The sequence below is a fragment of the Psammomys obesus genome, unplaced genomic scaffold, assembly GCF_907164565.1.
Source record: "Psammomys obesus unplaced genomic scaffold, mPsaObe1.curated_primary_1811, whole genome shotgun sequence".
NCBI lineage: Eukaryota > Metazoa > Chordata > Mammalia > Rodentia > Muridae > Psammomys > Psammomys obesus.
In genome coordinates this window covers 594,391-606,400 of record NW_026596131.1, presented here as the reverse complement: position 1 = coordinate 606,400, position 12,010 = coordinate 594,391, and the positions used below count along the sequence as shown (strand labels likewise).

At 50.8% G+C, this 12,010-nt stretch overlaps 1 protein-coding gene across 7 annotated transcripts in view; it reads right to left on the bottom strand.

Moving 5' to 3' along the window:
• Window positions 1-12,010, bottom strand: part of Mapt (microtubule associated protein tau) — an 89,135-nt gene that overhangs the window by 5,286 nt on the left and 71,839 nt on the right. For 4 of the 7 annotated variants that reach the window (XM_055592309.1, XM_055592303.1, XM_055592304.1 and 1 more), the window contains 2 exons: window positions 3,798-3,890; window positions 850-931 (listed from right to left, as the gene is read on the bottom strand). In XM_055592309.1, coding sequence (XP_055448284.1) covers window positions 850-931; window positions 3,798-3,890 — 175 coding nt within the window. The remainder of the gene's footprint in view (window positions 1-849; window positions 932-3,797; window positions 3,891-12,010) is intronic. The other 3 variants (XM_055592305.1, XM_055592307.1, XM_055592308.1) reach the window with 1 other exon arrangement.

The following is a 12,010-nucleotide window of genomic DNA, read 5'->3' as shown; positions in this document are numbered from 1 at the left end:
AAAGTGCCTGGGGCTGCTGGTGGCTCGGTCAAAAAGGAGGTCAGGTGTTACGGTTCAGGAGGGGAGCACTGGAAAACATGCGCACTCAGACTCCAGACAGAGGCTGGGCAGGTGATTGCAGAACAGCCCAACCAACCCCCAGAAGCTGCCAGGGCTCTACTTGGCCTAGAAGGAGGCTGAGGCATAAGACAGCCCTCGAAAGGTCTTGCAAACTACCTGCCTCTTCTAACTGACATTTACTCCTGAGATCATTCAAAGGCACATGAAACTTGGCCGAGAAAAGGCTTGCTAAGTTCTAAACCGGATATCTTCCAGGGGTAGAGATTTTCGTATTAGCATCCTGTAGGCAGGCCCCTTAAAACCTTGGACTCAAACTGCATGCCAAACGCACAATGAGGGGAGACCCTAAAACTCCCTCTCCCTCTTTGACTAGGGTCACCACACCAGGGTGTGGTAGCCTGCCTGGTTTTCCTGGGAAGGGTGCTTGGTTTAAACAAGGTCACAGCGAGGACAGGACAGCAGCTCGGGCTTGTGCAGCTGGTGCGGTTGATGAAGTGTCCCCCATGCTGGCAGGGACAAAGCTGAGATGTCCACAGAGCCAGCCCAATCAGAACCACGGCTGGTCCTTTTATACAGGCTTTTTTGGAGAGCCACAGGATGAACTCTGGAACCCTTCATCTAGGCTGACAAAAGGCCCTGCTCAGGAGCCAGCAGGGACAGTCCCAGTCCCAGGCCACAGGAACACTTTCACATTTAACAGTCACTTGCCCAGGTTAGCCTATTTCAGGGAGCACCCTCCAGCCCAGTCAGTGCTCTCCTGTCCCAAAGCCTGCCTTCCTCAAGTGCTACCTGGTTTATGATGAATGTTGCCTAATGAGCCACACTTGGAGGTCACCTTGCTCAGGTCCACTGGCTTGTAGACTATTTGCACCTGCAGGTCAGAGAGGATGGAAAAAGAATAAAGAGGGTTGTGTTACTGGGGGGGAAGACAACGCAAAAGCCGATGGACCAATTGTCGGTGGCTCCCATCCGCTACTGGATACATCCCACTCAGGGAGGAAAATATGCCCCCCCACCCAAATCCAGCCAGCCCCCATGCCCCAGGAAGCTGGGTCCTCAAAAAAAATTGTGGGACCTGAACATCTTCAATCCTGGAAACACACGAGCCTCTCATGGAAAAGCAGGGATGCCTGGTCTTTCTATGCGAGCACAATATCTATTTAGTGGATATTTAAATATAAAAAAACATAACTCCTTTTCTTGAGGAAGGACCGACCAGTGACAACCAGCGGGAGAAGAAGTGACAGGGCTACGCAGCCCTTCGGACAATCTCCTCAGAAGGGACTCAAAGATGAGGACGGGTGCGCTTCATCCAGGAAGCTCCCACAGTCCTGGACCACTAGTGGGCAGACAGGACCCGGAGCAGCACGGTGGCTCAGGGCAGGAGCCATTGGGTGTCTGGACACACAGTCTCCCGGACACTCCAGCTTCTACTGAGAAGAGCAAAGCGACGCCGACAGGCAGGGCAGGCACACAGCAGAAATCGCAGGTTTAGTGAGTGTCTCAGCAAGTGTGAGTGAGCAGACGGGACACACAGGGAGACCCACCAGCCCAAACGTCCTTTGCGTGGCGGCCCTGCGGCAATACCCACAGGGGTGGGGGGGGAAGGGGATGACAGTTGCTTCCCTGAGAGGACGCCCTGACAGAGACCACCCGTGCAGATGGAGTTCCTGAGAGCTGGTCTCTCAGAACTGTGGTTTTACAGCTTAGATGGCTGGTCGCTGACTGCCGCTTTTAGTGATCATGGCTGGGGCCATTCCAAGGAGGGAGAGGCTCCTCTCCTGTCCTGTAGCATGCAAGCACCTTCCACAGAGGTCTCAATGGACAAACCCCTCTCGTTTTCATGTACAGCTGTGCTGATGGTGTTTTGTATTTTAGGGGGGCGGTAGGCGATGTTGGAAGCCTGGACTAGCTATAGGAGAAAGGAATGTATGTGGCACTGGGGAGAAGCTCTGGCTAGATATCACAGAGCAACCCTGGAGAGGAGGCCACAGCCCAGCCAGGAAGTGGAGCTGGAGGAGAAGCAGTCTGCCTAGAGGCAGCCAGGAGCTAGCCAGATGTGCAGCCCTGGCCCAGGATCCTACACCCCAAACTGCCAGAGGCTGTAACCACCAGTGCCTTCCCCTCCCTCAAGAGAACTTCCTCTGCAGGTTCATCCTGTAGTCAACAGGGGCCACAGGCCAAGGACAGCCCTCGTGGTCAGCCCGGGCTATCTTGTGACTCTATGCAAGGTCATAGGCTAGCTCACAGGCAGACACGTTGCAGTACACAATAGAAAGTTCCCTGATACCCTGGAGCCTCATTCGGCCACCAGCATGTGACCAGAGCTGCCCTGAGCCGGCTCTGCCCGACTTCCCCTGCAGGAGGGAGCATCTGCCCTCTGCAGCCCACAGGAGCCAGAGCTGCAACCCCAGCAGCAGACCAGACCTGAGCAAAACCAGACACCCCTGGCTTTCCTCTCCAGCCACAAGGGAAGCCTGGGTTGGGAAGCCAGAGTATCATAAATGACATTACAGGGCCCAGGGACAAGGACATCGATCACTAAAGCCCACCTCTTTCCGCCACACATCTCTTTCCAGAACCCATTTATTGAGTATACCCTCACAGGGCATCAGACTGGGCAGGAACTGCCGTGTAGCCAACAGCCCCGCCTTTTCTCCTGAAGCAGAAAAACAAGTATGGGAGGTGGGGTGACCGGCGGGGAGTGGAAGACAGAGAAGGCAGACACTGTGAGTAAGCGTGAGAAAGCAGTAGCCACGGGGCCGGCACTTGCTGCTCTGGGGCCAAAGGTCCAAGAGTCAGAAGGCAGGGCGGGTGCCAGGGCGGGAGTCAGAAGCACATTGCAAGAATAAACCCTGTGGGCCGAGGCCCTTTCGGTGAAGAGAGCCCATCCCAGTGTTCCCAGCAGTCACAAGGTTGAGCCAGCACGGAACTTGCTTTCAGAGGGCCTGGGTTCCTTCTGGGACTGACAGAGAGCCCAGGGTGGGGGAGTGAGGGAGCTGGCAGGGAGAAAACTGAGGCCAGTGTACATATCCTGCAGGCACAGGCCAGCCAGGAGGACAAGGGAGTCCCTAAGCCCATGGAGGGAGCCTGAGAATATCTCACAGGGACTGGCTGAAGATGTGCCGGTCCCCGGAGGTGGTTAAAGGAGGACAAACTTAAAACCCTAACTGCCTATCTCTGGCCAACTGGCTGCAGGCAATGTCACCTGTGACTGGTCTGTTAGGATCTTTGCAACCAGAGTCCCTGTATTGGGGGGTGGGGAGTAGGGGAGGAATTGAAATTTAACCGAGAGGCTTGGGAAATTGTTACCTCTCTCAAAGATGAAGGAGACCCAGAAGAAAAATGGATGGTGTTTAGGTTTAGGTTAGCTAGGGCCCTTTCTGAGCCCGGCATGGGACAGGAAGTCCTAGTGTCTACTCAGGTCATATGGACCATCCACAGCAGAACCTGCCCCAGAGATGAGGAAGGGGTGTTGGCCACTGTCTTCAGCCACATTGCCAATAGCTGTGGGGCTTCTGGGAACACAGACAAGGTAATGTGGGGACCCAGCTCCTCGGCAAAGAGACAGCGGAAGCCAATTGCCATCCCTATTCTGCTGGGCCCTCCAACGAACATAGGGAGGGAGGCCCCGAGCCTGCGATGATTTATTCTATGCAATGTCTCCCAAGTGCACACTCAGGACACTTCTCACAGCGAAAGCCGGGGCACACCGCGTGGGGTGTGGCCGTACTCACGCTGCCGCCGCCCGGGACGTGTTTGATATTGTCCTTTGAGCCACACTTGGACTGGACGTTGCTAAGATCCAGCTTCTTATTAATTATCTGCACCTTTGATAGCCAGAAAAAAAAGAATGAGTGACAGTCACTCCCAGAACATTGACCCCTGACCTGTAGGCTGCTGGGGAAAGAGAGCCAGGCCTGAGCTCTGAGACGGAACGCTGGAGACCTACGAAACAGACCTGGAAGAAAACATGACCGGGGACTGGAAAACAGAACCGGGAGGGGACCAGGTTGGGTGGAGTGGCATGTGTGAACAGGCAGCCCCCCGTGTCAAGTTCTCAGAAGAAAAACAACAAAGACCCGGACAGCCACACCAGTGCAAGACAACTTACACTGGCTTTTTGAGACAGGGTTTTTCTGTGGAACGGCCCTGGCTGTCCTGGAACTCACCTTGTAGATAGACCAGGCTGAGATCTGCCTTCCTGAGTTCAAGGTCAGCCTGGGCTACAGAATGAGGTCCAGGACAGCCAAGGGTAAACAGAGAAACCCCGTCTCAAAAAACACAGACAAAATCAAGTTACAAAAATAACAACAACAAAAAAGGATTTTTAAAACTTTTCTTTTTTTTTTTTTTCAAGACAGGGTTTCTCTCTCTTTAATAGCCCTGGCTGTTCTAGACTCCCTTTGTAGAAGAGACTAGCCTTGAACTAACAGAGATCTGCTTGCCTGCCTCCTTGAGTGCTGGGACTAAAGGTGTTTGCCACCATGCCCAGTTTTAAAAATGTGTGTGTTAGTATTTTGAAACACAACCTGCTCCTGGGTTACCCAGCAACTTATGATGCCATCATGTGTCGCCAGCCAGGTGGCCACACCTGGAAGGCGTGGTTAGCTTGCCCCTTAAAGGGCTAACCCCGACACGTGGTCTCTCTCACACTCTTTCTCTTTCTCTCTCTTACACTCTTCTACTCTCTTTCTCTCTCTCTCTCCCCCTCTCTCTCTTGGGGCACCCCCCTTTCCATTTCCCTTTCTCTCTCCCCACCATGTCCTGCTCCCCCTTCCCCCCTCCCTCCTAATAAACCTCTCGCAGAGAATATCAGTTGACTCATGCTTTTTCAATAACATTTCAGTGTGTGTGTGTACTATATGTGTGCCTGAAAAGAATACGGGATTCCCTGAGTCTTGGAGTTACAGACAGTTGTGAGCTGCCACGTGGATGCTGGGAATCAAACCTGGGTCCTCTGGAAGAGCAGCCAGTGCTTTTAACCGCTGAGCCATCTCTCCAGCCCCACTTTTAGCTTTTTAATAGTCATTCATTGCTGGCCATCTCTCTGTGTGACCGTTGTTGTTGTTGTTATTTGGCAAACCCTTTTGGAGGGTACAGACGCCTGACTCCCACCAAGAGCCCGGGTGCAGGCAGGGTTGCCTCTCCTTTGCTGGCCTACTCTTGTTTCCCACAGATGTATATGAAAACTACCTCCACTTACACTTGCATCTTGCTGTGTTATCAGGAAACCTTCATTCCACTATTACTGGGTCAGAATATAGTATTTGGGGGTAACCTAAATTCATGTTCTGGGGCCATGGTCACTCACAATTTTCACTCCGGAATAATCTCTTCTTGGCTTTGAGGCGACAGCTGTGTTCTCAAACACATCAGGAGTCACAGAACATCCTTGGCTGTTCTCAAAGCCATAGGGCACTGAGGAAAGCCAAGCTCTAACCCTGATCTCAGAGCAGAATATTAGAAGTATGGCTTACATGGCCAAAAAGTGCCGCCCCCCCTTTGTGCAGACATGTTTTGAAAGAGAGCCCAGATTGGTCTCAAAACTCAATGAGCAGCCAGGGCTGAGCTTAAACCCCGGAGGAGCCTCCATTTCCAAAGCGCTGGCTTACCAGCACGTAAAACTATGCCAGGCCAGTTTATTCCTCACAGCTGCGCCTGTCTACTCCAGAGCTCCTAGACTAAATGGATAAAACTGTCCCCATAAGTGTCATCACTGTGTGAACACTGTGTGTTCTTGGGCTATCAAATATTTGCTTTGGTTCCATGTTAAGCAATATAAACAGCCCACTGTGAACATATTTTGGCAAGGAATTTTTCCATACTGTGGATCATGTTCATAGCGCAGATTCCTAGAAATAGTATTTTCTAAGTCAAAATAATAGATGTTCTAAAACCTCTCAGCTCAACCCTCCAAACGGCCTCCTGAAGGGCTGGGTGAATCCTCCCTGGGCCCTCTGTGGACAAAGCCACCTTGCTTGGATGCCAGCTGGGGGTACTTGGCAGTGCTTGGCTCTTACCCAGGAGGGGAGCTCCAGGCAGGGGCATGTGTTCCCTGGTTGAGGGTCAGGGTGGCACTAACAAGTTTGGGTGTGAACCCCACTCAACTGTTGGTCTGCGATGGCCATTTGGCCCCTCTGAGCCTCAGCTCCCCCACCTATGCCACTCTCGTCAATGCTCTGGATAGTGCCCTCTCCATCCTTATGTGTGTGTGTATGTGTGTGTTTTTATTCTTTTCTCCTTTGATACAAAGGTCTCGTGTAGCCCAAGTTAGCCTCAAACCTGATAAGTAGCCAAGAGGACTCTGAACTCTTTACCCTCCTGCCCTGACCTCTCAGGGCTCAGGTTCAGGTGTGTGCCATGGGAGTGATCAACTCTATTCATGGCTTTCACTGGATGAACCCCTGAAGATTTGCCTGCTTTCAAAAAGGGACAGGACGCCGAGTGTGGAGGCCCATGCTTATTATTCCTGCCTGTCTGAGGCAGGAGAATGTGCTGTTAGCTCAGGGTTACCCTGAACTGTATACATGGTGAGTTCCAGGCCAGCCTGAGCCAGCATACAAGTGAGACCTGTATAAAAATAAAAATGAGCCGGGCGTCGCGGGGGCACACGCATTTAGTCCCAGCACTCGGGAGGCAGAGGCAATCAGGTCTTTGTGAGTTCGAGGCCAGCCTGGTCTACAGAGCTGGTTCCAGACAGCCAAGGCTGTTACATAGAGAAACTCTGTTTCAACAAAACAAAACAGAAATAAAAATGAAAAAGAAAACCAGAATGGGAGCAGTTTACAATTAGAAAACAAGCCAGGTAGTGGCGGCACATACTTTTAATCCCAGCATTTGGGAAGCATGAAGATCTCTGTGAGTTCAAGGCCAACCTGGTCTACAGAGTGGGTTCCAGGACAGCTAGCGCTCCACAAAGTACCCCTAGCTCAAAAAACCAAAATAATAATAATAATAATAATAATAATAATAATAAAATAAAAATTAAAGGATGATGTTACAATAAAGGGAGGCCACTGAGATATGCAAACTATTATTTTCATTACTGAGCTTCCTGGAAGCCGACGAGAAAAAGGAAACACAATTGATCACATGACTCCATATTTGACTAAGAACACATCTGGAGGAAGATAACTATTTTCTAGACACCAAGAAACCAAATTAATCAGAGAATGTCAAACAATCACACACAGTCTGCAACATACATAGATAGCCCGCTGTGTGTGTGTGTGTTTAATTCTAACCCCACAGGAAAGGAAGCAAGCTTTTGTGGGGTTTGGCACTAGGCAGATATTTGCAAAGCAGACTCGAATTACCGCTAGTGGTCATGTTAAGCCAATACCCTTTACTGACACTCAGGCTTGCAGAGTGGGGAGCAGAGGGCGGTGGTTGGTGTTGTGAAACTGGAGTCCTGAAATGCCATTTCTCCACAACAGTGGCACATATGGCTCTTACTAGACACCGGAAATATCCCAGAGGGAAAGGAGAATGTTTTCCATCTGAGGGCCTTCTATCCAGGAGGGAAGTGTTTGTGGTGAGAGAGTGGCCCTGAGAAGCGGGCTGGGCCTCCCAGAGACCCCAAAGCCATTTCAAGCCATACAGGGGCTCTGTTCTCCTTCTGCTTGGGTTCAGAACTCTCAGGGATCTCTTCTTGGCCCCAAGCCTTCAAACCAAGGCGCCGAAAGGCTGCTGGTGCTAGCTGGGCTGGGCCAGGTCTCACCTGCACAGTGGGTGAGGGCTATGACCCATTTGGGAAATGAACCTGGTATAGGCAGCTGAGGCCCACAGAAAGCTTTGCTTTACCGTCCAAGTGATCAGCTTGGGAATGGACACAGAAAGCCTGCCTGTATCCAGTCTAGCCAACCTGTGAAAGGCAATGAGGTACCAGAGGACAGGCACCATTCAACTGTGAGGGTTTCTGGGGACATAGCTCAGTTGGTAAAAGACTTTCCCAGCATGCATAAGGCCCTGGGTTCAAACACTCACACTGTATAACACTGAATGTATCGATGCAAGCCTGTCTTAGGACTCAGGGAGGGGAGTAGAGGCAGGAACATCAGAAGTTCATGGCCATTCTAACCATGTGTAAGTTCGAGGCCAGCTTAGAATAAATGAACCCCTGCCTGAAAAACAAAACAAAACAAAACAAAACTGACTCTTTTTTTCTGTGTCAGTGAATATGTGGCATTTAAAACATTTCCAACTCTGGAGAGGCAGAGGCAGGCTGATCTCTGTGAGCTGGAGGCCAGCCTGGTCTACAAAGTGAATACAGGACAGCCAAGGCTACACAGAGAAACCCTGTCTCGAAAAACCAAAACCAACCAACCAACCAACCAACCAACCAACCAACCAACCAACCAACCAACCAAACGCTTCCAACTACCACCCCTAAACACACACACATATACACAAACACACACACACACAAATGTTAACATTTTTAAAAAACCCTTTCATATCTCTGTATGACCACTGGTGAAGGAGAAGAAGGACGGGCAGATAGAAACAGAAAAAAAAAAAAAAAAAAAAGGCAGAGATGAGAGATAGAAAAAGCCCAAGGTTCGTGGAAGAAATCCACTCAGATCATAACACACTTGGAGAGCAGGAAGGGACAACTGTGGGTGGTCTAGGCATGGAGGCTGCTGTCTACAGCGCTCCATCGCCATCTTGTGGTCATTGTGAAACTACAGTTCCTTGCCCTTGGCGCTCCAAGCTTTGACTTGAGGAACCTAGAAATCTTCAGAGTTCTCCATTTGCTCAGCCAGCCAGATGGATACTCACCAAAAGCTGGTTAGGAAACAAGTGCAATCTCTCTCTCTCTCTCTCTCTCTCTCTCTCTCTCTCTCTCTCTCTCTCTCTCTCTCTCTTTGAGACAGAGTCTCACTGTGTAACCCTGTCTGTCCTTGACTCGCTTTGTAGACCAGGCTGGCCTCGAACTCACAGAGACGTGCCTGCTTCTCTTCCCTCCTCCCCCCACGACCCCCACCAAGTGCTGGGATCAAAGGTGTGTGCCGCCATGCCCAGATCCAGTGAGGAACTTTTTAAACATGTTTTAAACACTAGTGTGTGTGTATGCCTGCATATGGATACCCAAGGAATTAGGAAGGAAGTATAAGATGCCAGGGAGTTGGAGTTACAAGCTGCTGTGAGCTTCCCTCAGTGGGTGCTGGGAATAGAACTCTGGCTAAGGGCAAAGCTCTTAACCTCTAACCCATCTCTCCAGCCCCATTTTATCCATTTATTGTGGAGGAGGCGGGTGCCTGGAGGTCAGAGTACAACTTGCAACAACATGGGCCCCGGGAGTTGAACTCAAGTCGTCAGACTTGGCTGCATGCACCTTTAGCTCTTGGAGCCACCTCACCAGGCCCCAGGCTCTTCTTAAAAATCCCATCATCATTATTATTATTTAAATAAATATAAGGTCTCTTATCCCAGGCTATCCTTGAAATCTTCATGTGATGATCGTTCTTGAACTGCTTCCTCCTGCTTCCATCTCTGGATTGCGGTGGGGACTACGGATGTGTGCTACCAGGAAGTGTTTATCTGGTGCTGGGGGCTGAACCCAGGGCCTCATGCAGGGTAGGCAAGACCTACTAATGAAGTCACATATCTGGTCCTATTCTTCAGACTCTTGAAATTTTGCCCTTTCGTGACCGATAATTATTTTGAGATAGGCTCTCATTAAACAGACATGTCAGGGACCCAAGATGTCAGCTCAGCTCTTGGACTGTTTCATTAGTGGGTGTTACGAGTCTCGTCCATCAACCCGGAATAAATGGCTTGTCATAGTTCCTGGGGGCGGCGACACTGCCCTTTGCTTGCAGGGTTCAGGGCTTGTTCAGACAATCTTCCTGCCCTCACAGAATGTGAGGGAGGCTGTTCCATGGCTCTGTCACTTCTCATGCTGTCAACCCTGGAGTCCCGGAGCAAGTCACTGTCTTTTCTAGCCCTCTGTAGACACAGGTCATCACAGCCCAGCCCAGCTTCTCGGATGGTGCTAACCAAGCCCTTTCCTTCTACGGAACATTGCAGAATGTTGCACTCCCTGGTCAGGCCAGTTCCTGGTACTAATTTGAAAGAACTGCCAAACCTGGTAAGCCACCCTGCAATGGGCAGGGGCTGACAGGGCAGTGGCCCACGATGCCAGTTCTGCTGAGTCCTTGATGAGATCCTCACAGATCTCTTCAGTTACCACACATCAGGGAGCTCAAGGCTGACCACACAGGGGAAAGAAAGATGAGGGAAGGGTGGCCTAGGTTGATTGGAGGTCACTGGACACAGTGCTGGAGGAGGTACGGCCCAGGGCCAGAACAGAACCAATGGGAACAGGATGATTCAGCAAGGAAGGAGGGGCACAAACAGGGAAGGGGCACAGAAGGGACAGGAGCCTGACAGCCCAGCCACTGAGACCTGAGTGGCCCCTGGGGTGGTGGAAAGAGGGGAGACTGGCTGTGTCTGCCTCAGGGTCCCTGACTTGCAGCCATGTGTCCCCCCAAAGACCCTTATGGGTCTTGCCTCCTAGTCTGGGTGTTCTGGCTGAGAAAGAAGGTAGGAGAATCAGTCATGATGTTTCATAGATTCTGGGCAGCCCTAAGTCCTGACATTTGGGACTTCGAAAATCATAGGAAGTCACTTGTTTTTGTTTGTTTGGACATTTTTAATTTAGTGTGTGTGTGTGTGTGTGTGTGTGTGTGTGTGTATATACAACCTCCAGGAACCAGTTCTCTCTCTGCCCATGTGGAATCTGGAGATTACACCCAGATCATCAGGCTTGATGGCCTGTACCTTCATCTTCCGAGCCATCTTGCTGGTCCTGACAGTCAGTTCTGAGAAGTGGATGAGGAATAAGGACCAGAAGTCTGGAGACGGTGAAACCAAATGATGGATGGCAGCTGCAGCTGCTGGCCAGAGGCTTCATGTGTCTTCTGAGCCACTCTACTGACCAGGGTATGGGGGGGGGGTGTCCCATGACTTTTGCCTCTATAAACCATGTGTAAGCCATAGTGGGACACTCAGCATCATCAATATAATCAGAGCTGCTGCTACAGAGAGAGAGAGAGAGAGAGAGAGAGAGAGAGAGAGGCACTTTCCCATCTCCTTCCAGCATCCCTAGCAATGTAGTAAGTGTCCAAAAAGGGAGTGGCCACCATCTTTTCCTCCACGAGAGGGGCCTTTGCGGAGTCTGGTTCAGGGGTGGTACTGGCGCTCCAAGGCTGACGGCCGAGGGTTCTGAACACTCATCCTCTGCCTGCTGCTCCTCTTCCTCGGGGGGTAGTGAAGCTCCACACCACAGCTTCATCCTGCCAGTGAGGCTGTGGGCAGCTGATGGCTGCCAGAGGAGCTCCAGGGCCCGGGGCTGGGACCAGGAAGGTGCTGACGGCCACCACGCCCCTGTTGTTACAGCAAGTTACTGTGACCTCGCTGTTCATTTTCCTCAGAGGTGACCATGTGGCTTTATGGGTTTTCCTTCTCTTCCTTCTCGTCCTCTTCCTCTTCTTTCTCTTCTTTGAGGCAGGGCCTCACCTATAGCCCTGGCTAGTCTGGAGATCACTGTATAGATCAGGCTGGCCTAGAACTCACATATCGCAGATCTACCTGACTCTGTCTCCTGAGTGCTGGGATTAAAGATTTATGCCACTAGGCACACTTGTCTCTTTTTTTATTATTATAATTTTATTCTATGTGCATTAGTGTGAAGGTGTCAGATCCCTTGGAACTGGCATGACAGGCAGTTGTGAGCTGCCATGTGGGTGCTGGGAATTGAACCCAGGTCCTTTGGAAGGGCAGACAATGCTCTTAACCACTAAGCCATCTCTCCACCTATCTCTTTTTTAAGGCAGGGTCTTATCACATAGATCAAGTTAGCCTAAACACTTGTGATCCTCCCAAATGCCAGCCATTTTCTTTCTTTCTTTCTTTCTTTCTTTCTTTCTTTCTTTCTTTCTTT